The 26,006-nt window shown below is 38.0% G+C and overlaps 1 protein-coding gene across 4 annotated transcripts in view; it reads right to left on the reverse strand.

The window, feature by feature from the left end:
- Positions 1-1,294: 1,294 nt before the first annotated feature.
- Positions 1,295-26,006, reverse strand: part of HIPK1 (homeodomain interacting protein kinase 1) — a 47,302-nt gene continuing 22,590 nt past the window's right edge. Inside the window, exons 4-16 of one of the 4 annotated variants that reach the window (XM_089514369.1) lie at positions 24,608-24,727; positions 23,128-23,214; positions 22,011-22,195; positions 20,506-20,668; positions 19,526-19,748; positions 18,533-18,654; positions 17,122-17,256; positions 13,672-13,811; positions 11,999-12,181; positions 11,156-11,368; positions 9,564-9,796; positions 7,674-7,810; positions 1,295-7,026 (exon numbers count right to left, since the gene is read on the reverse strand). In XM_089514369.1, coding sequence (XP_089370495.1) covers positions 6,556-7,026; positions 7,674-7,810; positions 9,564-9,796; positions 11,156-11,368; positions 11,999-12,181; positions 13,672-13,811; positions 17,122-17,256; positions 18,533-18,654; positions 19,526-19,748; positions 20,506-20,668; positions 22,011-22,195; positions 23,128-23,214; positions 24,608-24,727 — 2,412 coding nt within the window. In that variant the 3' untranslated portion in view covers positions 1,295-6,555. Of the gene's footprint in view, positions 7,027-7,673; positions 7,811-9,563; positions 9,797-11,155; positions 11,369-11,998; positions 12,182-13,671; positions 13,815-17,121; positions 17,257-18,532; positions 18,655-19,525; positions 19,749-20,505; positions 20,669-22,010; positions 22,196-23,127; positions 23,215-24,607; positions 24,728-26,006 lie in introns of all 4 variants that reach the window. The other 3 variants (XM_089514368.1, XM_089514372.1, XM_089514371.1) reach the window with 3 other exon arrangements.

Consider the following 26,006-nt stretch of genomic DNA (forward strand, 5'->3'; position numbering starts at 1 on the left):
AGACCTCCTACTTGGATCTAGCACACAACATATTCCAGGTAATTAATATAATGGCGGTGTTTTGCTACAGCCATGAGCCTTTGTCTACAAGCTAAAAGGCTACAGCCAAAAGGGCTCTTAGCTTGGAGCTTCTAAATAACAGTAGATAGTCTTCCATAAGTAAGTGAACACCAAGGTGAGTTATGCTTAACTGTAACTTATTAAGCAGGTATTAAATTTAATAATGGTTTTTTTTCCAAGGAAGCAATGTTTTTTCCCTAAAGGCTGTCTAGATGGCAGAGGTACTTCTCAACTGAAGCAAAAAGTAACAGTATCCCCCCTCTCCCCAGCTTCTAATGTATACGATTTTTCAGATGCTCTACCAAAATGTGGAGATGGCCACCAACATGGGACAGAATAAATAGACTAATTCATAGTGCTTAAGAATCTTACAGATTTCATCAAAGAAGGATGGACAGATAGGAAAGCAGCTTTGGAGGAGTCAGAAGTGAAGCACGATAATGCCTGTGTATATGTATTATTTCTTGCCTAAGAAACCCCAATGAAATTCATGGGGTCACTATAAGTCAACAAGTGACTAAGCACATGCACATATTTCCTCTGAGATCCCTGCTTGACCATGGAAACCCAGTGGATGACCTTGGGCAAATCACAATCTCTCAGTCTCAGAGGACAAGGGCAAACCCCACTGAACAAATCTTGCCATGAAAACCCCATGACAGATTCACTTTAGGGTCACCATAGGTCAGAAATAATTTGAAGATACACAGCAACAGTTTCTCCATTTTTTTCTGACTGCTCTTGGTAGAAACTTCAGCAAGCATTTCCTAGCCAATACCCGGTCCTTTCAGGCAGGTGTGTCAAGTGGTGATAAGAATGTTCATCACATAGCCCATATGGTTCTGAAGATATGTTTGAAGTGTGCAAGTAATAATCTGGTAAAAATTTGCAAACTCAGAATGCTCTCTAGATTTCTACTGCTCAAACAGCAGTACTATTACACCAGTTATTGCCACTTGCCTACAACTGACAGAACTGAATTAGGGCATGGTGTTATACCCAAGTCGACTCAGATGTGCATTTCAATGTTACTTACAGGTTAGTTGCTACAGGGCCTGTAGCAACTAACTTGTATGTATCGTTGAATTTTGAATTGCATTAAATATCACTCAATTGCATTAAATATGCAAAGCATATTTATTTTCTCCATTTGCATATTCAGTTACCATGGCACATAATTATTGTAGAAGTTAACCATGAACCAGTTTAACAACATGAGTCAGAAAACAGAAGATTAATAGAGTACAGAAAATTAACCCTTTTTATTGATGCATTGCAATTGTTCTACATTTTTACCATATTATGTAGAAAATACTTAAAATACAAGCTACTTTGTAAAACCAAAGACAAACATTGAATCCAAAGATAAACTATGTTTTCACAATGGACCCTTTTCCCATATAGTTAGTATTAAATTTTTTAAATATCTGTATTTCCTTTTGTTAAAATGATTTTTACATTACCCCCTAAGTACATTGGCAATACAAACATAGATCAGTAATTGTCAGAAACTACCTTTATCTAGCGGCTTGTAAAAAGGAAGAGCACAACCAGAAAAAAGTTAAATTCTACACAGTAAACTAGCATATCAAATACATTTAATAAAGTAAGAATTCCATTGCAATATCAAGGATTCAAGCAGAAATACTAACATTACATATAATGCACTGCTACATGTAGTGAGTTAGATAATAGTTCAAGCTGAATCTGAAATCACACATTATATAAAGTTTAGCAACAAACAAACAACTATGTCAACATGCGGCACCATTCATAAGTTAAAAATTAAAATAAGAAAGCAGGGCTGTGCCAATCCCAGTCACTTAGAAGCAATTTATTTGTTTTGTTTTTTGAAAAAAATTGAGTCAGAGGTATAAGTACTTCACTGGTCAACTGTGCAAACAGTAAAGCTCTGAAGTTGCTTTTGCAGTGGAATATCAACAGCTGTGAGGTGAGGATTCAGTTATGAAGAACAACATTAACTGGTTTAGCTAATCACTAGAGTGACTAGGTGAAACATTTTCTCTCATCATTATAAAAAGGCAAGTTTACTGCAGACAAACCCAAGCTGCAGAACTGAACACAGCTCCACATATGCAAGTCTCAGATTTCATTGGGTCTTGCACATACATTCAGCTGCTTGCAAAAATGCAACCTCAGAATGGCATGATTAGTCTAGATTGCTTCAGAAAGGTGGTCTTTCTTTTTTAAAAAAATCTGTGCACAAAAAGTATGTTCATTTATATATAGGCTGCACAGCTGTGAGGCTTTGTAACATATTACATCTCTCCATCCACAGTGAGGCAAGCTGGGATATATACACTGGGAGAACAGGTTGCCTAAAGCCTTATTCTCACAAAGAATGTATGAGATGGCAAATGAGTATCACTATTCCATGAAACCAAGGACTGACATGACAACATTCTGCCAAACAAAAACAATAATTACTGTATACAGGAAACTAGATTTGGAGAATAGTATTACCTTTACACATTTTCTTTTTCTTCATTTATGTAAAAGGGATTAACTTTTTTTTTTGAGATGGCAGAAAATTCCACGCTATGACCTCCACTTGCAGTCTCATACATTTGCCACCTCATCCCATTTTTTGATGATGGGATCTTAATAGGGTAGTACTCATAGTATTTGGCTGGTTCCAGAGCTACAAAGTCAACTGGCTTCAGCAGCAAATCAACACAGGGGTTAGAATCTAGACCTTAAGGAAAATTTCTTTTGGAAATAGTTCCTATCACATAACACAGATGAACTCCAATTTTTCCATTTGAGAAAAATGCTTCCTAAGCTACCAAGGGAGCCATGACTCAATAGGGGTAAATTGACTCTGAAGAGCTAAATGTGAAGAGAAACATATTAAATCCAGAATTTTAAAACCATTATTTTGTATTTTTCTCCCAAACAATTTATTGGAAGGTTTGTCTACACTGGAAATTCTGTAAACTTAGGAAAATATATTTCCAGGATTTCTATGGTGTGGACTGGCACAAAAACCATAGAATCTGGGAGAATTTTTTTAAAGGGCTTGGCACTAAGCAGAAAATCATTTTGATAATGTTACAGCAACAGAAAGCATTGTTGACACCACTGATGTAAACTGAAATTCCTTGGTTATCCTCACATCAATACAGAGGAGAAGATTAAAACAGAGCAAGGATACAATAAACAAAGGTTCACAGCCAGTCTTGATGTTAACCTGCCATCTTTGTCTATTGACAAAGACAACAGATGCCTCATTATATAGGAACCTGTAAGGCTTGTGGTTAAACTAGTCCTATTTGGGATGTTAATTTATCATCCCTTGACCTCACTGAAATTATTAGTAAAGTCCCTTGCCTGACTTTGGTGGGGCCAGCATTATTGCCCTGGACAAGCTGTTCACATTGGGGCTAGGCTATAGCATATTAACATGTATGTTCTAGAAATGAGCTTGGCATTTCTGAATTCTCTGCAAGGTACCAGAATTAATCTTATTATCCAGACTGGACGGAATACAAACTGGGGGTTCAAGGCAGTTAAAACCTTTTATTGCTGTAGCAATACCACTCTCCAAGCCAGTTTATTCTCCATTTGGCCAAAATCATTCTCTGCATAATGGCAGTGCTGCAAGCAACAGCTTGACAAAACCCAGTAAAAGAAGCATTTAAATGTACACCACCAGCAGGCCAGTGGTGCTACAGCTCTCAAATATCTGGTGCTACCTTCCCAAAAGCACCACATCTTACTAGTGGTGTTAAATGAAACTTCAGAATATTATGTGCTTTCCAGCAGGCTCTCTTTGGTATAAAAGTTCTTAACACCAAGCTAGTAATACTTTATAAGGAATATCTGCTACAGACAAGGGAGGGGAGAGATAATGTTACAATATAATCTAAGGAAAAGTAATTGCACGTGTTTTATCACCTCTGCAACATCAGATAAATTTCCTAATGCATTCCCAGCACAATACCCTATTAAAGATGTGTTGACAGCTAATAATGTAGGTAACATTTTAAGAAAAAAAAGCTTTACTCCAAAAAAACAAAAAACACCTAGGACAAATTCCACCTAGACTGAAGTACTTTTAGGTTTCACAGACTCAATTATGACATCTTACCAAACCACAGTTAAAGAAGATTAAGAACTATGGCATAATGTTTGCACTATCAAACAATGGTTTATAATTGACCAGTAAACCAAAAATCAGAAACCAATATTTAAAGAAACCAGGGTTTGTGCTAATTACAGTATGCCATACTGTTTAACAAACTATAACCTCCCAGGACTGCTGCTTCATATAGGAAGGACCAACAACACATAAATCTGATTACTTGGAGGGAATAAAAAACAAAAGCAGACAAGTAGCAGATACCATGGTTTAGCTAGAGTATATTTGAAAACTGAAACCATGGTCTGTGTTTTAAACTATAGTTACTTTAAACCATGGACTGGCTTGATGTATGAACTGAGCCATTGGCTTCAGTGGGACCAGTTAAGCATGTTCTTAACCTTGTAGCTGAGAGCAATGGGACTTTAAAAGTACCCAGCTTTGGCTGGATCATGCCCACAGCTCATTTCATATTGGCATTGCAACTTAAAGCAACATGTTTTTGCCACTTATTTCTATCCTCAGTTGGATATGCTCAATGAATTGCTTCAGTTTGACGGAAAGTGGAGGGGCTTGCTGGTCCATCATAAGGCAAGCTCACTGTAAACTCTAGTCACACTACATAATCATTAAGGCACTACAATATGGGTTGGGGGTGGGAGGAACACACCAGTCACACATACCTGTGCAAAACAAATCAGAAGGTATCCTTGTTTCTCATGTGGCTCCAATTTTTCTCTCTCTCAGTGCTACAGTGATGAGCTCTAGACGATTGCATTATATCACATACATTCCAACATGTATCAACTCATTTTGGTTTAAATACAAAGAAATAGAGTAATCTCAACTCCAGAAACATTTAAGAATTAGACAAACACTAAGTACAGAGTTCAAGTATAATCACTACACATTTTGATTACAAAGACAGAACATTTGGGATTTGCAGGAAATTTTGCTTACTGTATTTTGTTCTAATCAATATGTACATATTTCATTTTCTGTAAAATATTAAAACACCACCATTACAAAACTTCTAAAATAGTTTTAAATTTAGTAATAAACCTTTAAAATCAGCAATTGTGTGTCATGTTTTTGCAATTCCTACATGCACATACTGTATACAAGTCTTAATAAGAGCGCTTTAAAAGTTTTTTGCCAGCAAAATACCGGAGGGATCTGCTTGCAGGAATATTTAAAAAATGTATATATCTGTGGGTTGCTGTTTTGGTGAATTTTGGATTCCTCAGCTAAATGGACCATGCAACAAAAAGACATGATGGGAAGGTGGTCCTTGCATTTCCAGGAAAGGAATCCAGCTCTGTACGTGTAAAAAAGTTAAAACTGGAAAAGTTATCATTTACGAGGCCTCTATTCCAGATCAAGTCTTTGGAGAGAGACAGGTGATATGCATATCTCCTGTTCATTCCAATGAGGCCTTATCAGAAGAAGTTCCCAGTAGCTTCGGTCATCAAAGGAATAATGCAGGCCTATGTGTTCCCAACTGAGAACAACCATTTTCTGGCCAAAACAGTCAAACCATATCACAGACTGTTATCTTACATACATAAAAAGCAAAGTCATAGCATCTGCAGTCATTTTAAAAAATCTCATTGTAGAGATTCCTCTTTACAAGGGGGCAAAAACAAAGATTCATGTTTTAAGTGGGAAAGGAAAAAAAATTGCTACACTAGCCTTAAAAGGAAATAATTAAAACAAGAAACTGGGGAACAATATATATATATATACACACACTCAAACATACACACATACATATATATTGGGGCAGAGGGAGAATTAACTGCTTTTGCAGAATTCAGCTATTGCCTATTCAGAATGTAAATTATAAAATTAACTTTAAAATACTAACTCAAGTTTATAAATCTGCCCTAGCAACCTAGAGTTAAATGTGCATTTTAGTGGCAATATGGATTTGTGCAAGCTGCTAAAATAATTTAGACAAGTACTAGTTAAGTATAAGAGTATTTTTTCTAAAAAAAAAAAAGTCAGCCTTTTCATAAAGTCTTTGATTTCCTTTTCCTCTCTGATTAACATGAAAACCATAGCTTTAAATAAATAGATATGGAACTTTGATGTTTTAAAAGCATCCATAAAAATTAATTTTAAAATCTTAATGTGAGTGTGATCCAAAAGGTTCTGCTCAGTCATAAGCTGAGCTTCCCCTCGCCAAACAACTGGGCTCCGCTAACAGTATAACCAAACTGTGGAGAACATAAAGGAAGCTGTCAAGAAGAGGGAGATGTCCCCCATCATCATCCTTTGATTTCACACAAGTTCCTGATGTGGAGCTGTCAGAATATTGCAAAACTTACTGCAGATCGCTTCACTTCTATGATCAAGTTGGGAATAATTGCTGTCAACTCCTGCTCCGAGAACTACAAGTAAGAGTACTGATTAATCTTGGTAGGGCTCAGTGGGTATCCAGTGTAAATAGCTGATCCTCTGGAAGCGCCAATGTATGACTGGGTGGCAAACTGATGTTGATACTGAGCAGGTGCTACATTGGCAGAGGTTAGCAAGCTGGGTCCCACACTGACTGGGACCTGGTGCACAAGAGTGCTCGGATGGGTTGTGTATGTGGTGTGCCTGGAGGAGCCCTGAGGGGAAAACAGATGAGCAATGGAGTTGGTGGAGCCCAGTGTAGCAGCAGTAGTAGGCGCATAGGTATACATGTGAGGCTGGCTTGCCGTTGCTGCAGCCAAATGGGGATGTACAGGGCTACTATGCTGGAACGTGTATGGAGCCTGAGCAATTGTAGTTGGTAGGGGAGCAACATAGGCCTGCTGTCTTCGTGGAGCTGGGTTTCCACTTCTCTCCTGCGAGGCCAGTACAGTTGCTTGCTGGTTCTGCAAAGCAAAGGAAAGAATGAATGAGAAACCATTCAGAGAAACAGTATACTAAGAATTCCATGGGGAGCGAGTGATCTGTGTCAATATTACTGGTGCTTGTCCAACATAAACTAACTGTGCAAGCTGACTCTAGTTTTAAGTTCTAAAAGGAGATGGAAACTCCTCAGAACTGTTAAATAGGATGAACCTGTAGCCAAAAACACTTTGCTGGAAAGAAAGAGGAGGAAAGTATGATGTTTCAAATCATCGTGACCTGACTCTGCAAACTCCAGTAGCTAGTCTGGCCAAAAGCTAAATACAGCTGTGGCCTAAAAACCCTATATCTGGAGTAAAGGAAGGCGGGGGATGGAGATGCTTCTTAGCTTATCATTATTGGGGAGTGTCGTCATTCCTCTTATGTGGTCCACTTGTTCAATTTAGCTCTAGAGCATACATATGAATTAGAATCAGCTACAGAATTCAAACTTATCTCAGCATCTCAAAATTCTTACCTATGCTAACTCCCTTTTTCTCACTACTTAATTTGGAGAATTCTACAACATTTTGTATTTTTTATTGTTTCAGTCATTAGCCACTTTTTTGTCTGCTGGATTCCACTGCTAAATATCACAGTGAAATCTAGCAGACAGAAAAGCCCTGCTTACCTGACTAAGGTTGAGGGGCTGTACACCGTTTGTCACTACCCGGTGCTGCCGGTATCCTGTTGGTGTGATACAGCACCCTGATGTTTGTCCACTTACGGATGCCACTGGCTTAGTCTTGTTCAGGCTACTCAAGACACCTGCAATGATAATAACAAAATTTAGTCGAATGGATTCTATGTGGTTTAGATTTACTACTGTATCTTAAGATCAGGGTTTGGATAATTCCACAAGAGTATCTGGATATTCCCTCTGCTCTCTAGAAACAGCAGGCTCATGTCATACCATAAATTACTTTAGAAACTGCCCTCAGATTCATAACAGTTGTTCCATTCACCATAGGAGGATGCTACTGAAAGACAGTATGGATGGTACCCTGCAACATGTCTGAAGTACAGAGAAGTATACAGTTAGAAGGGATATTACAAACAATCTGAAATAAATTAAGACTGAAAGCTGGATTCTAGTTTAAAAAGTATCTTACATATACAGTCACCCCTCCTTTTTCGCAGGGGATCCATTCTGGACCCCCTCACAAAAATGGAGTTTCGCATATATTCAAGCCCCATTGGCTTGAATATAGGCATGCGGCCACAGGGCCACATACTTCATTATTTTCCCCTCCATTCATCCCTCACGCATAAGTGAGGGATGCAAGTTCCAAAACCATGAGAATGGAGGGAGGACTGTATATGCATATATAGATGATGTTGTTGTGTGCCCTCAAGTTGTTTCCAACTTATGGCGACCCTAAGGCGAATCTACTCTGACAAGTTTCTTCAGCAGGGGTTTGCCACTGCCATTCCCTGAGACAGAGAGAGTGTGACTTGCCCAATGTCAGCCAGTGATTTTACACGGTCAAGCCAGGATTCAAATGCTGGTCTCTAGAGCCTTAGTCCAATGCTCAAACCACTACACCACACTGGCTCACACATATAGATACATATACACATATATAGATACATAGTAAGAATAAACATGGCAGCATAAGCCATGGTAGGATAAAACCCATCATGCTCTAAAAATCTTGCTTAATTAAAATGGCAGAAATTAAACAGAAGATGCTTTCTGAAAGGCAAACACCTGTTTCCATTTGCACCTGTTTACAGGTAGGCAAATGGAAAATCTGTTGGACATATCTGGCAGGAGCATCCCACAACTTCAGTACCACCACTAAGAAAGCCTTTCTCTGCTGATCACGAAATCATTTATCCACTAAATACAAACTAAAGAGTAATACAACCAGTGCTGTTAAGGCTCAGATAGGTTTGGAAGCAGTCCTTAAAATAACCTAATCTTTGGCAGTTTTGCTTTTTGAACAGGCTTTTCTACAAACATTTGGGGCTGATTTTTTAACACTGTGAAAATTTTTGCTTATTCATTTACACTGCCCTTACACACAGTTGTTGCTTCTTTGATAGCAGGACATCAGTACATAATCATAACTGTTTGGGTTCTGTAATATTACAACACCTCTCTATTCCCTCTGTAATCTGTTGACTGGGGAGACTCTTCCTTATGACAACTGCAGTCAGAAACAGATGCAGCTAGTGAAAATATTGAGCCAAAAGAGGCTCAAACTGCAACAACTACAACAACAACAACAACAAAACTGCAGAAACTGGGAGAAATGAACTTTTGCTAGAATAAAACTTCATCTGAGAAAAATAATCTTACAGTGCAAAGGATTTTTATCACCTAGTTTATAGTTTTCCAAGCCAACAGGGAGTATCAAACCATGACCATGTTTTCCTACTTCAACCAAATGATGGATAAAAAAGTTGCAGAAAAAGAAGTTTACAGGTGATACAGATGCACTTCTAAGGAGAAAAAGAAGACAGACAAAAATACAATTTGATGATAACCCAAGTTTTTGTAGGCAATCAATATTACCTGAGGGCTGGGTGGCTACAATACAGTCACTGAGCTGTGTTTTCAGAGGCACAATAATGGTACGGGAGCTGGAACTTTCAGCTGCTCCTCTGCTTGGCTCCAGTGCACCCCCAGAGCTCCTGAGTGTAGAGAGCGCATCCGATGCATAGGGGCTATTCAGTGACGAATCTGAATCTGGGGAGTCATTAACTGTAACGTAGCTGATGACATTTGATCTCTGCTTCATGCCCAAGCTGAAGAGAAAAACATTACTAAATTGAATCAAATGCACAGTTTTCAAAAGAATAAATGAGTCAGAGAAAAAGGATGGTGCTTGTTTACTGAGGTTTATACTGAACTCAAGCTCCACTCCATTATGAAAGCTTCAATGTATGCCTTATCACTTCTTCCAAGAGCTCAAGGAGGAAACACATAAGGATTGTTCAATTTCATTCACTTAGGGCCAAACACACTGCAGAAATAATCCAATTTGAGACCACTTTAACTGCCCTGGCTCAATGCTAGGGAATTCTGAGAACTGTAGTTTTGTGAAACATTTAGCCTTCTTTGTCAGAGAGCTCTGGTGCCACAACAAACAAACAAATCTCAGGATTCCATAGCACTGAGCCATGGTAATTAAAGTGGTCTCAAAATGGATTATTTCTGGGGTGTATTTTGTTCCTTAGTCTAACCTAAGTGCTCTAAAAGTAAAGGTACAGTATTCCCCATCAATAAAGTTGTCAAGTTGAAATTAAGATTAGTATTTTTTTTATTAAACTGTTTTTATACCTAGTTACTGATGGGTTTTTTTTTACTCTTACAATGTTCATAATAAACCTATAAGGCAAGGGTAGGCAACCTGCGGCCCGGCGAGGCCTTGGGACCGGCCCCAGCCCGGTCCTGCCGCCGATTGCCGCCAGGGCCTTTGGCCTCTCGCGCGCAGGGGCAAGGGGGGGCAATTGTCTATAGACGCCTCAGAAACATGCATTTATATTAACATTTTTTTAAAAATCAGCAATTTTTTTTGCGTGTCCTCCACTTTTTTAAAAAAAGTGTCCACCATTGGAAAATGTTGTCCTACATTTGTCCCGGTTTATTTATTTATTTAACTTTTTTTTTTAATTATTTATTTTTTTGCTTCGGCCCCCCAGTTGTCTGAGGAACAGCAACCCGGCCCCCAGCTCAAAACGGTTGCCTACCCCTGCTATAAGGCATTATTTAGTTTCCATGTATGGCAAAGACCAGCTGTGGGACTGACCCAGATCCAGTATGTCTAGTATCAATTCCAAAATTTCTGTCTAGATTATTGCACTGCAAGGTGTTCAGGATATACTCCTTCAGACTCATAAATGCCGTAGAACTGCCTGGCACAACTAATTCAGTACCATCAACACTGAATGACAGCAGCTCTCTAAGGTTTCATACTAGGCTCTTTCTCCTCCTACGTGAAAATCCAAAACACTGCATCTGGGATCTTTTGTTTAAAAGCAAGTGCTCTATCATTAATCCATGGATTCTGAAAGCTTTCTGATTCCCAATTTTTCCTTCTTCACTAGAATTCCTCAAGGAATTGATTTAGTAAACCTCCCTTGAGAACAACCTTAAGCCTTTACCTTCCAGGCTTGTATCTGTTATCCTCCTCTTCATCAGTGTCACTGCGGATAGTGATTACACTGACTGGAGGGCTGGGAGTGTCTGGAATAACAATGGGCTGATGCTGCTCCTGCCCTGGAATGACAGCATTGGAGGAGGAAGATGTACGCAACGGACTGCTCCCAATGATAGAGTAGACTTGAGATGGAATGGCCTCTAATGTAGATGTAGGCCTATGGGAAAATAAAATAACAATTATCATAAACAAATCTATTTTCCAACAATATAGCAGAGCTTACATTCTGAGGGGATATGAATTCACTTGAGTATAGCAGGCCCATGAAGTTTGGTTCCAGGACACTCCATGGGTACAAAAATCTGTGGGTGTTCAAGTCCCATTAAATATAATGGCATAGTAAAATTATGTCTCCTGTATAAAGTGGCAAAATCAAGGTTTCTTTTTTGGAATTGTTTTTTTTAAATATTTCAAGTCATAGATGGTTGAATAGTGCATAAAGAGGGCCAACTGTATTCAGTTTCAAAAGTTAATTTACTAATCATTACAAAAAAGATATCAATTAAAAACAGCAATAATGTTCCAAACTCCGTAGTACATTTTGCATGCTCAATATTTAATTAGGTTATTTATATTACCTACTGTTACAGAAACACCAAAGACACCAACCAAATCAAGGCTACTGCGCATCACAGTTTTCAGATAACCAAAACCAATCTCATTCAGGACTGCTTGAACATTTATTGAAATATTTGGCAACAGAGAATCATGCATGCATCCAAATATAAGGGTATGTTTGAAATACACCATCTGTACACTGCTATTTTCACCAAGAAAGAGTTCATACTTTGTGCCACTATGGGATGGTTGTTTGTTCTTCTTTGCTGGTACAGCATTATTTTGCTGCTGTCTCACAACATGAGCCACTCCAACGTTCAACGGCTGGGTTGTAGCCAGAGTCACATGGTTTGTTAGCAAAGATGGCTGCTGCATGATAGTGCTATACTGATTCCCATGCGAATGGGCATTTCTAAAGGAAACAGGAAGACAGTGTGGAAATGTCAGTTACTGGAGTTGCTCTACCACCATTTCTAAATACATTCATTATATATACACTTGGTTGTCTTGACATATAGCAAGAGAATGTTCTTGGAAAGCTACCAGTATAGGGAAATAGGGTCGCTTCACACTACACAATTGCAGTAGTATAGTTCCATTTTAAGTGTGATGGCAACTATGGGATCTTGTGATTTGCAGTTTAGGAGGAAGATATTTTAGAATTCTCAGCTCTCTTTCACTAGAGCCCTAGCACCTCAAACTACATACACCCCAGGTTTTCACAGGATTCACCCATGGCAGTTAATGTAGAAATCACAGTACCTTAACTGTGTAGTGTAAAGGGGCTTTTAGTACATCTTGAAGCAGGAAATTTACATACTTGAAAGATACAACACAAATAACAGGACATGAAGTTGACATAAAGTATTTATTGAGATAGCATGGTCTAGACCAGGTGTAGGCAACCCTTTTGAGCCGGGGGCCGGATTGCTGTCCCTCAGACAACTGGGGGGCCGAAGCCAAAAAATAAATAATTAAATATTTTTTTTTTAAAATTAAATAAATAAATAAACCGGGACAACTGTAGGGCAAAATTTTCAAATGGAGGGCACTTTTTAAATAAAAAATGGAGGACACGCGAAAAAATTTGCTGATTTTTTTAAAAATGTTAAGATAAATGCATGTTTCTGAGGCTTCTATAGACAATTGCCCCACCATGCCCCTCACGTGAGACGCCAAAGGCCCTGGCAGCAATTAGCGGCAGGACCGGGCTGGGGCCGGTCCCAAGGCCTCGCCGGGCCACATCCGGCCCGTGGGCCGCAGGTTGCCTACCCCTGGTCTAGACAGCCCTAATTAGTAAGACTTTCCAGAGTTTGAACAAACTATGGAAACGGGTTTTCATAGTTTATCAAAACTCTGGAAAGTCATTCTAATTAGAGGAATCTAGACCTATGTTACCCATGGAAGTATCCAGATGCATGGACAGAAACCAGTCAAGGAGCTGTTGGGTGCCAGTCCACAGAGAGTTTCCAGGAGAAAAAAAAACTGTAGCCAGTGGGCACAAGTATGGTATCGGTTCCGAGCATACTGGTTTTGGGGTGTGTGTGTCTAGTTTCCCCTCTCACAAAAGATAGCTTGAGATGTACTGATCACACTACACCTTTGACATCAGCCCCTCATCATGTCATGTGTTGTATTACTCGGGTCATTGTATGTAAAGTTATATTAAATCATCCCTCAATTAACTACCTTTTCACTGCAGCACACTAATGTTTGTGGAAGAAAACAACTGATTTTCAATTTTACAGACTCTCAAATCTTTGTACATAATGTATCTAGACACAGAAATGTGATTTATGTGATTTTGCTATTCATCCTCCAGTCGGCCGGCACTGTAAAATCTCAAACCCAATTGTACTGTTCTACATACTAAATGGATTTTATGCTTTAAACAATATTCACCTCCAGTCAGTCAATTGTTGGTTGCTTCCAATTGTCTCTGGGATTACTGCTGTAGGCTGGACAGAATTGTGCAGGGCAACACCTGGAATTTGTTGCCAGGTAGAAGGCAACAAGATCTGCTGGGTCCCTCCAGGCCAAGCCTGCTGCAAAACAGCAAACAGAAAAATGAAAGATTTATTAAGATTATATTCTTAAAATGTGAGGAAGAAAAATAATGTGTTCAAAGTAAAATTAAATCAGTAGAATGTTAACTTGCAGAGATAAAAACAAGTGATTGCAATGCAGCACATAATTTTAAAATGGGGAATTAACAAGTAATGCAGAGAAAAAGCACTCTGTTCAAACTGTTTATATTACAAGGGTCTCCTAGGGAGGAGTTAGACCCTCATATCATACTGCAGAAACCATATGCAAACACGTCTCTTCAAAAGCTCAGCATGAGAAGTGACATTTTGGGGAGGAAAGTGGTTCTTAACTTGTGGCGTCAGCCGTCCCTGGGGACTTCAGGACATGTAGAGGGGAAGTACATGTTTGATGGGTACTTCAAGTACAATTGGTGTTCATATACATTTTTTCCTTGAAATTTGCCCTTACAGTTGGGTCCAAGACCTGAATTCAAGTCTTAGTTCCAATTACGGCAACTTACTAAAACAATATCAGTTCATAAACACTATTGATTTTCTTGGATCTGTACTAGTTGGGTTAGCAAATAGATTCAGGCACAAATCCTTTTCTTCATGCTCACCAAACAGTTTAATATAACCAACTACAAATCATTGCATAAAGCAGCAGGTTGAATGCATGTAGGTCACACAGAGAATTTTTGTACTCTTACTTGTATACACATACTGGTGCAGTATTGTAAAGAAGTAGAGGCTAAGAGTTTCAGTAGATTTCTTCAAATTTACAGACCTATATGCAAAGTTAGACAAGTCTCATAGTAAGCTTAGGCACACTGGACTACACGGAGGATTCGGTTCTTAAGCTGCAATTTGGATGGCATAATACTACTACAGTGGTGCAGGTGGCATCATCAGCTCTACAACAGATGATAGCAGGATAAAATGGCTGCTGATGGTGGGGCTCATCCATCCCAATTCCTATTCTATACAAAGTATCTCTTTTTTGTACCCAATACCAGGGGAGACTGTATTGTTGCTTTTAAAACAAGGTGGAAAGAAAATGATGAATAATTCTATTTCTAGCAGTCCTTCTCCTTTAACTGACAAAACAAAGACTGCACCTAAGTAGAAGACAGTTTGCTGACTTTTATAAGCTCTGCCAAGAACGACAGTTTCCCTACCTAGGAATTTCTTCACAAAACACAGGTTCTGCTGTAAAATATTTCAAGGCTACAAGATATATATGGTCTTATTCTCTGCAGTTTGAACTGTAAAATATAAACATATGCCATTTCTAATGATATATCTCTGCAAGTAACACACTCACATATTACAAACACTGGTTCCAAACAAGAAGCCTTCAAGCAGAGAACTGCTAACCCCTCTGCCAACACAAGCGGAATAATTAAAAAAGAGAATTATGTTAAAAGTCACACCATGCCTCTTTCCAAAAGCCAACACCTGCACAAGACAAAGCAGAGAGTTTAATACAGTGTGAGAGCTAATGTCCCACCAGGAGGCAGAATCGGGCCTTCCAAGCGACGAACTGTTTTGACAGAGGAAGGACAAAAATATGCAAAGCTTAGCATGGCTAATGCAAACGTAGATGGAAGCAGCAAAAGGGAAAAGTGTTGAAAGCACTAAAGGTGAGCACTTCAGGCAAAAGGCTATTAGGGCCAAATTCAGAGAGAGAGAAAGATCCAAGCAGGCTCATGGATTTAGTCAGAGGAGGAGGATTCTGTCACTGCACCAAATGAGCAAAAAAATTAGTAGAGGGTGCTAAATTCAGCATTCCAAGAATTTCAGCTTTAGCTGGTGTTGTTTTAAAGCAAATTTCTAATCCCTAAGGGTGCAAAGATGTTTGAAAGCACACAATTCCTGGGAAATCTCAGAAGGGAGGGGAAGCAGAAAAGAAGTTCAAATGGTCAGTGTCTTGCAGAACTCATCTTCTCTTCTCAAGAGCAAAGAAGATTATGCAAATACCACCTATATGCTTAATCTCCATAATTTATACAGGTCTCAGAATTCAGCTTTCCTTGCCAATGCATTTTGATTAAGTACAGAGTACAGAACTCCTCAATTCAGTCTAATATCAATATCTTCAAAGATATTGACATTGTAGAACATTTAAGTTCAGTTTTATATACTTCCCATGTTTTGGCAAATGAAATTCAACCTGAGTTGAACAAAGGGAGGCAAACCAGAGACCAAAGACGACTTCAGTGGTCTTTTCATAACTAGTGTAATTTTTAAGAACCTCTCTCGTCTGCTATGTTGCACTCTCTGGAGCACACATAGAAATGCCACTTAGAGTTACACATCTTGGTGAGACTTTTATTTCGACTTGACCAAAAAATGCTTCATTTCTCTCCATTGGAAGAGAAAGATACTCATGGATTATCACTTTAAAGCCACATAAGACAATGATGTATGTAACAAATGGAAGTGTGCTTTGCAAGACATGTGAGGACACCACAGTTTCAAGTGCACTGCAATGTTTCCATTCACTGATCTGATTCTGGGGTTTCCAATTGACTGTTTCATGGCACTTGCAGTGTGAATTCCAATAAAGGTGCCACACTAATCTAGTAAGAAAAAGGAAATTTTGACAATACACACTGCTGCTTCCTTGTGAGTTTTTTACAACATGCTATCCCAAGAAACTGTTTAGAAGGTTAAGAGCTCACCTTTAATCTCAACCAAGAAATGCAAAAGGAACTAAAAGCATTGGTGGGAAGCAACATCTCTCTGAGGATGATGCACACTGCCAATGATTGGTCAGAAGTAATGAAAGGCCAGGGAGAATTGGAGTCATCGTTGTTCATTGTAAATTAAGAAATCTGGATTATTAAAGCCATAAATTAATAAAGCATTTGCTGATATTAGAGGCTTTAAATGCCTGAAACATTTCAACATGCAAAGAAGCCATTTAAAATAAAAACTAAACTTGTCAAATCATAGCTACTCAGATACCTGTGGTAGAGTCAACCTAAGGGCCATCCCCTTTGTTTTCAATCAATAAAACATTTAAAAGATATGAGAGTAAAGAAAAGAAGAAATACAACTGCCACTCTTCTCAAACTAGGAGAAGAGCTGGATCAGCATACTAGGCTAGTAAAGAACAACAGTCAATGGATCTGGATTCTTTACAGAGCAACACTAAACATCAGAGTCAGACAGTGCTTCAGCAATGTTGGGGAGGAAAAACAACGAGACATTAAGATGTAGCAAGAACACAGCCACAAGATGGCACATGCTTCCATGCCCTCTGCAAGTCTAAGTTAAAACAAAAACTCCGTTAGTGAACACAATCAAGGGAGGCAATTACCAGTACTGCAGCCGTCTGTTCTACTAGCGCTGGCCGGCCGGCTGCGCAGTTCAGAGTAAAGGGCACCGCATACTGCGGCGTGATGGTGGCTACTTGAGGATGAAGAGTTGCTACCATTAGTGGTGTACAGCTTCCCTGAAATGTAGATTAGGCAGTGAGTGAAACAAATGTACTGAGGTAACAGGGCCAGAAAGGCTTTCTCCCCAAGGATATTAGTGGTGTTTTGAGTGGCTTGCAGAATTCATAGGTATGCACTGAAAAGTCAATATGTTCTTGTACCAGCTTAATTCAAAATCTCTTGTATGCAGGGATTTTATGCACTCCTGTATATCAATGAACAAAATTCCTGTGTCTAGTACACTCAAGCCAAATCATGAGTGTTTTCTAAACTAGTGCATGGAAGGCTTGGAAAACAAATAGTCCTTAAAATGGCTTATTGGAAGTGTCCAATTGTTAAAATCAGCATTTTAGTAGTTTGACATGAAAACAGCAATAACTGTCTTCCCACTGGCTTTCCAGTAAAAAGTAAATAAATAGATACTGAGAAATTCAGTGATTGGTGTAATTCAAACATTTCTATGATTTTAGATTCGAAGATGCAAATAATCTATTTGTAGAATTAATGTAGAATGGTATGAAGTCTGTGTTTCATTTGAATGCTTCCAAATACCTTCCAAAATAAAAAAAAACCTATAAGGAATGAATTACTAAGTACTTCTAATTTAACCATGCCTGATATGAAATGGCAATGTCACAACCCGAGTCCCACGATTAAGACCATGAAATTATGTTAACAAGTATTTTGTTACTATAAAGTTTTCATGATCTCCTGTTGTGGAACAAACATCCATATTATAAAAATAAATATTTAGCAAAAGAAAGTACTTCTGGAAGGAGAAATTCCTGTGATAATACAAAATAGATTTTGACTCTGAAAATAATAAAGACTGAATCCTAAATATTTTATATAATTTTTCATTTTCTGAATTCAATCTCACAAAAAGAAACAATAAAGGTGCAACAAGTACTGTTATTAATGTGATAGGAGAATGAAAATAGCTATTGGCTATTGATTAATGATTTGTTATTTTACAGATTAACGCTTGTAAAAATATTCTGGTGTAAGCACCATCGACAGATCTGTACCTCTAAATTAAAACTATCTAAAATTTTGATTTTTTTTCCATTTAGAATGGCCAACATTTTAAAATAGCAAGAAGATTAGGTTTAGGTAATGCAACAGACTAGTGCGCATGTTTTATTGTCTTTTTTTTCTCCAGTAGTCATAGCCAGGACTCTGCCTGTGACTTGTAAATAATCAGGAATTTCTAGTTCCCCAACTTCAATCAGAACATACCAATAATATTATGCAGATATTTATGACAATCTACTTTACTGCCCCCACTTTTACCTGTGTAAGAACTCCTGACTGTATCTGCAATGGCTGGGCTGCTGGTGCCTGTGGCACAATTGGAACAGCATTGTCCATCCTTACAGGAAACCCAGAATGCTTTGTGGTTGCTTGAAGACCAGCTGAAGAAATAAAAGTAACAGCATGGTTAATCTGCTTTTCTAACTATCCCAAGATTTTCCAGAGCCCAATTACTTGTACTAACAAGTGAAGTAAAAACTATCTACATTAAGGAGTAAACACATTGAGCTGACTTCCATAAACATTACAGAGAAGTTTTACTAAGTAATATAATACCAACAGAGTAACAGCAGCATTATTTGTTTTTGAAAAAAAATTGGCTATTTCCAAGTATGTGTTGCCATGATTTCCCAATAACGTTCTATCTATCTACACCCGCAGTGCATATCACAAGGTAGAAAATATTTTTTGAAAATTATCTAAAATGTCTAGACTTATACATGAGTATATACAGTATGAGTACATCATTTAGAGTGAAGAGTTGACTCTTTGGGGTGAACTATGGGAAGGGAGAATAATGGTGCAACAGACTTGAGGACTGAAAGCAAAGTACTACTGTTCCATATTATTAAATGATTATAGTTAAATTTGAACAGATTAATCTATTAATCAAGCCAACTAGTGCTTTCATCTTTTTATCCCTACTTCCTGGCTACCATGATAGACTTAATTCAAGTAAATGAATATTACAAAAAGGTAGTGACAGGGAACCAAAGATACTTCAGTTGCTTACTTCAATAAAAGCAGTAGGCCTCAATGACAAAATATTATTTATGTCTGCACATTCACATGTGCGTTTTATCCCAATTTTACCTTTTCCAGTTATTTCAAAATCTATAGCTTCAAGATGTTCACACAGGCCACCATGCTGATTATCTGTTATTCTTTTAAAGTGTCAGATTAGCTGTACAGATGTCAAAATCTCTTAATTATTATGTTTATAAGAAGTTACTGATATACATATATACTTACTTTGAAAGGCAGGAGGACACACAATGAATGTTTGCTGAAATGGATCTGTCTGGGTGCAGATCTGTGTGGTTCCAGGCTGCAAAGAAACACTTTGCTGTGCCACCCCAGCAACTGGTGCTGCAGATGATGGGTACAAAGCAGACTGGTAATTCAACAGTGGAACATCTGAATTTGCCAGAGACAGAGTAGCAGCAGCTGTAGAATTGGAAGCCAAAACACTAGCCTAAAAAAACCAAAACATCTAACATTAGAACTCTTTCAAATCTTTTACAAGCAACAAATCTAATAAACCAGAAGTGGGAAACTTTTGGTACTTTCAATGCTTTGCCCTACAATTCTCAAGGATTCACCCAACATGAGCACTGAGAAGAGACTGGAGAAGTTTTAGACCAAAACATTTAGAGTAACAAATATTTCCCCAAGTGTGGTGTTGTGTTTAGAACCTTGTTCAAATTCCTGATGAGACATGAACTACACTGGGTAAAATTGGACCAGTAAGCCTCTCTAAGCTTGACCTACCTAACAATGCTTTTGTGAGGGTAAATCAGGGAAGAGAATAATCATGTACACAGCAGTATCTGAAGGAAAACTGAGATATAAATGAACATATAAAACTTCCAGCTTGCTAACAATTTAACCTGATTTTGAGTATAAGCATAGTTTACAGACCACCCTGTCTATCTTTTAGAACTAAACAGTTGGATTACACATGAAGGAAAGGGCAAATCACCTAGGGAGCACTGCTCTCTCAAGGCAATGAGGGCTTTAATGTTACTTCAATTTCTTGAAGGGAGTCTGAATTTCATACACATTCATATTTCTTTGATAGCTGCCTATTAAATATTGTACCATTTTTTAATTAAAATAACTGCATCTACTGTAAACTAAGTCTAGATTTCTGAGAAAACTGTTTCACAGAATAAGAAAGGAATATTCTTTGGGACTTTGTCCTTCCAAATGAAGAAAATGGAAATGGTTACCTGATGGTGCACAGTACTGAGCTGGTTGTTGAAACTCATGGTGAGGTTTGTGCTTGTGTTTGGTGCAACATGTGTTGTGAATGGGCTCTTTATTTGATTAACTGTGTCATACATATTGACTCTTCGCTTGCAAATCTCCATGTTCTGGAAGCAGGATTTCACACTGAAACAGAATAAATAAAAACTATAGCCAAAGACATCATTCCGTTTGGTGACTTGTTAGAAAGATAAATTTAGGTGACTACAAATCAGTAGCTAAAAACATGTGTAGTCTGTACACATTATGCTTCCATGTCTATTTTACACATTGTTTAACCATGAATTCCCTTCTCTCTCCATTACAAATCTCAATGCTCAAGAGTGCTCAATACCAGCTACTCTTACATGTATTTACTCATCCACATACTTCTAGGAAACTGAACACTTTTTGAGTAGCTGCCAAGCATCCACTATCACCTCCCATTCTTTCTTCTCTCTTTGTCATCCCATTATGTTTGGTATACAAAAATTCTTTGTCTATAAGAAACCAAAAATAAGAGTGAAAGGCTCAGATGGCAAGAAGTACAACACTAAAATCAGTGTTGGTACTTCCTCTGATCTTTCTAAACTAGTTTGGATTTTTTTGCCCTTGAATGTTCAAGCAGGAGTTTATATGCTGCTTTATTTCTTACTTGCTCTAAAGTAGGGGTGGACAATGTTGGCAGGTCTGCAAGCCAATTTTACACACATATACACACAACACATGCCACTCATTTTGGTGCCAAAGCAGAAGTCATTAAACAAAAATGCTTGTCTAAAGAACTTTTAACACTGGGTGTGAGATGGGAAAAAATTACAAAAATGGCCACTGAAGGGCTGTATGTAGCCTCCAAGGAATGTGTTGCCTATTCCTCTCCTAAATTTTCAGAATGAATATTTACAAATATGAATTACTGTATATGCTCACTAAAAGTTGACCTCATGTGTAAGTAGAAGGCAAGTTTTGGGGCCAAAATTATGGATTCGGATATAACCCATGTATAAATCAAGGATAAAAATTAGGTGCTTATAACAAAGGACATAACGAATGAAGGAAAGGAAAATGATGCCAAAGCACATTGTCACTTTTCTAGTCAGGCATTCAAAAAGGCCAGACACAGTTCCATGGCAGAGAGCAGTGGTCATTGGTGCTCCCTTCAGACTAAGGTTAACTAAGCTCTCGCCTTTTACCACTCTATTCAGAGAAGGGGGTGCTTCCTATTTTGGTAGAATTTAAAGTACAGTAATTACACTCTTATATATTTATTGTTTTATGTACAGTGCTGTGCAAATCTACAGCGCTATATAAATAATAATAATAATAATAATAATAACAACAACAACAACAACAACAACAACAACACTGACCCATGGATAAGTTGACCCATGTTCTGTGGGATGATTTTTTGACTAAAATTTCTACTTATATACAGAGTATATACAGTAATAAACAGTCATCCTTTCATGTATCTGTGCCATAAACTCACTGGTTGCTGTGTGGGAAATCCAGTAGATGGTTCATTGTCACAAAGGGATGGTTCAAAGTCTTCAGCGGAGTAATTCTTTTATCTGCATCAATTGTCAACATTTTCTTCAACAAATCAATATATTCTCTTCGGTCAGCCTTCTCTGCCAACATGTCTGTTCCCTCTAAGTCTGTAGACATATTCACCTTTGGGGGAAGAGGTTAAAACCATTACTGTTGCAAAACCAATCATTATATAATAGAAAATTACTGGACACAAAGCCATGAGGCTGCTTCTATAAAAATGCAATTTTAATTCATCTTTAGATTCAGGGTCCTAGCCACATTCTTCTGTTTTTTTATACAGATACTAAAATAAATTACCATATTATTTACAGGATATGTTCAAGGGAAGCCTGATGTCATCCTAAACATATTTTCTCAGATATAAGACCTATAATTTTCTCAATGGCTTGCTTTCAGGTAAATGCACAATATTTTTTTAATTTTAATTTATTTATGTGCTTATTTAGATAATAATGGTATAGTGCTTTCAGTGCTGGACTAGGACTCCAGGAGATCAGGGTTCAAATCCCTGCTTGGCTCACTGGGTGACCTTGGGCAAGTTACACTGTCTCAATCTTTGAACAAATTTTGCCATAAAAAACCCGTGAAAGGTTTGCTTTAGAGTCGCCATAAGCTAGAAAAGATATTTTTTAAATTTTTTTTATAAAGTTTATTAAATGTTAAAAAAGAGACAAAAACAAACATTAAACATAAACAAAACACAATAATATCCATTCAACATCTGCAATCAAATTGGAGAGCAATCTAATATATCAGATTTGTGAGGGTCACTCATTTCACAATCAGAGGTTTCATTTATAATAGTTTCTAACATTCCACTCCTTATCCTATCTTGAAGTTAGCTACCCACTCCTAATAACTTTCTAAGCTCTTCTTACACCCATACCTCATAAAGATATGAATAATGACTGAACCTTTTATTTTCCAAGGGAACAGTGAGATGACACCCTTAACTCCTATACAAAGCAGATCATCAAATATTTCTGCTATGGAATGTTGAATTATTACATTTATAGTTTGAAAGGCAGCATCATTATTTACTGGCATCTCACCTGCGCCATGTCATCCAAACAATTGAAAATGTACTTCCGTGCCTCCTTTGATTTTATTCCCGTCTCCAACTCATGTTCCTCTGGAGTCTATTAAATAAAATATGGATTAGAAGTACTGAAACAAAGTTTTAGTATTTTTGCACAATAAACATAAAGCAGGGTCAACAGGCAATTAGCAACTGAAAAACTGAATGCTCCATGAAAGAGAAATGAGAGGCCATCATAACCTTGCTACCTAAGCTTGTGAAAACGCATCAGTACCAAATTAATGTTCTCTTCTGTGTTTTCACAGTAAAATATAAATAAACATGGGAAACTTATCAGGCATTTCACAAAGCAACCATAATGAGAGTTTCATAAAGTGTTCAGTATCTGAAAGGATGTTTTGAATCAGTGGCCTGTTACAGACTGCCAAAATAAAGCTGCTTCAGGTCTCTTTGGAGGTATGCTGTTTAAATGATGCATGCATCCTAGGAATCCGGAAGCTGCACCAAAGCTGCACTCCAGTGCTTAGGAATGGAGTGTGGCTTTGGCGCGACCTCCGGACTCTTAGGACCCATGCATCATTTAAATAGCATACTTCCAAAGAGACCCGAAGCAGCTTTATTTTGGCAGTCTGTAACAGGCCAGTGTGATTATTTTACAAGCAAATTGCAAACACAGAAGAAAACAAGAAACGCATTGTAAAGTCGAAGGCTTTCATCGTCGGCATCCATAGTTTTTGTGGTTTTTTGGGCTATGTGGCCATGTACCAGAAAAGTTTCTTCCTGACGTTTCGCCAGCATCTGTGGCTGGCATCTTCAGAGAATGTTTGCCTGGGAAGTACTTGGGTATATATAATGTGTGACCTGGAAAGTCAGGAGTGAATGTGCATGTACTGTATATTGTTTTTGTTGCTAATGGCAGGCCTCAGGGTGGAGGGTCTGCAAAAGAGGATTGATGTCTGCTTGATAGTGCTCATTGTTTGCTGGGAGACTTCTCATTTGCATTTGTTGAGTCTTTGGTCTTGCTATCTTTCAGGACTGGTAGCCAAGCCATTGGCGCACTCATGACATAACTATGGCAGCAGAAAAAGAACCCGATTTTTCCGGGTTCCTTTTCATCCAAAGTAAAGCCGCACGGTTTGGCAGCTGCGACTTCCCTCCGGAGGAAGTTAGGCCACCGCCAGCCCGGATTTACCAACAGGTATGTACCGGGCCTAAGTTTATATTTTTTCTCAAAATCTTAAAGATCAGAAAAATCATACATTGTTGACTCTCAAATGCTGATCAGACTCTTCATATGGTGCTAGTCTATACTACATGCAACACTTACTACTGTTTGGCAAGTGTCTTTATTAGTTTCTAATAAAGAAACTAAAGACATGGAAGAATTAACACTATCTGATTAGCATTTAAGACACATTAACAACAAGCAGCTACTCCTTATATAAACTGGAATTACTTGCTTCAAAGAATATATTCTAAAGAAAAATAAAAACCTTTAGCCTCCACAGTGGGTATCCCAAGTTTGGATCTCTGTTAAAAAACCTGCTTGTTTTCGTTCCTGCACTCAGAAGATACTCTGCTGGAAGTCCTTGAGTCTGTGAAATGTAACGAATCTGAAATAGAAAAAAAAGATATCCATGACGAGCCCAGCAAATTGTGTTGGGCCTAAATCCTATTGCTAGTGTCAAACAGATTCAATCTACTGAATCACTGGAATTTATGTAATTCCAGTGACAGGTTCCCACTGATTTAATGGATCTAGGCTTGGGACAAGCAATAGGATTTAGCTCTTAATAACTAAAATATATATGGAAAATATATTCGACGGAGGTTTAAACAGGTTTACAGACAAGATTTCTATGCTGAAGCAAAGTAAATTTCCTTGGTTAAACTTATTCACCTTGTTTTGAAATATATCTTTTCTGTCAGTGGTTGTTCAAACGTATGCTAACTATACATAAACACACCCACTACAGTGGACCCTTGTTATACGCTGGGGTTTGGTTCCAAGATCCCCCGTGTATAACAAAATCCGTATATGCTCAAGTCCCATTAAATATACAGTGGATCCTTGTTATACGCTGGGGTTTGGTTCCAAGATCCCCCGTGTATAACAAAATCCGTGTATGCTCAAGTCCCATTAAGTATAATGACATAGCAAAATGATGTCCCTAATAAAAAATGGAACATCAAGGTAAATTTATACTTTTTTGAAACATTTTCAAACCGTGTATGCTTAAATCCGTGTATAAAAAATCCGTGTATAAGAAGGGCCGACTGTAATAACATAGCAAAATGGTGTCCCTAATAAAAAAATGGAACATCAAGGTAAATTTATACTTTTTGGGAACATTTTCAAATCGTGTATGCTTGAATCCGTGTATAAAAAATCCGTGTATAAGAAGGACCGACTGTATATCTACACATCTCATATTTACTTCATGTTCAATTTATTACAAATTTCTTTCTTAAACACTAAAAATTAAATCTGAGCCATCCAAAATGTGATAGCAATCTGATTCTCATAATCATTTAAGGCCCCTTGAAAAACAACTAAAGCAATTGGGGAAGTGTTCCCTGTTCTTATCAGTGCAGCATGGTACCATGTGTGCACTTTAACACTGTTACATATGGATTGTGATACTGCTAAATTATTTAGCTCCGGTTTCTGATTAAGCTGAAATGATGTCTTGAATGGACACACTACCCAACCATTTCCAGTGGTCTTATCAATGTTGCAATAAACACCACTGTCTACTAGAGGACTTTGGACACATGTGGCAAGATTTAGCACTCTTTGAAATTCAAATTTATAGTGAATAAAACATCACAACTGCTAAAATATTTTTCCCACACCACTGAATGTGTTAAAATGTCCAGACAACTTAGGGC

This window comes from Sceloporus occidentalis, unplaced genomic scaffold (genome assembly GCF_023333645.1).
Source record: "Sceloporus occidentalis isolate IW3139 unplaced genomic scaffold, rSceOcc1.0.p SCAF_3, whole genome shotgun sequence".
In the NCBI taxonomy this organism is placed as follows: Eukaryota; Metazoa; Chordata; class Lepidosauria; order Squamata; family Phrynosomatidae; genus Sceloporus; species Sceloporus occidentalis.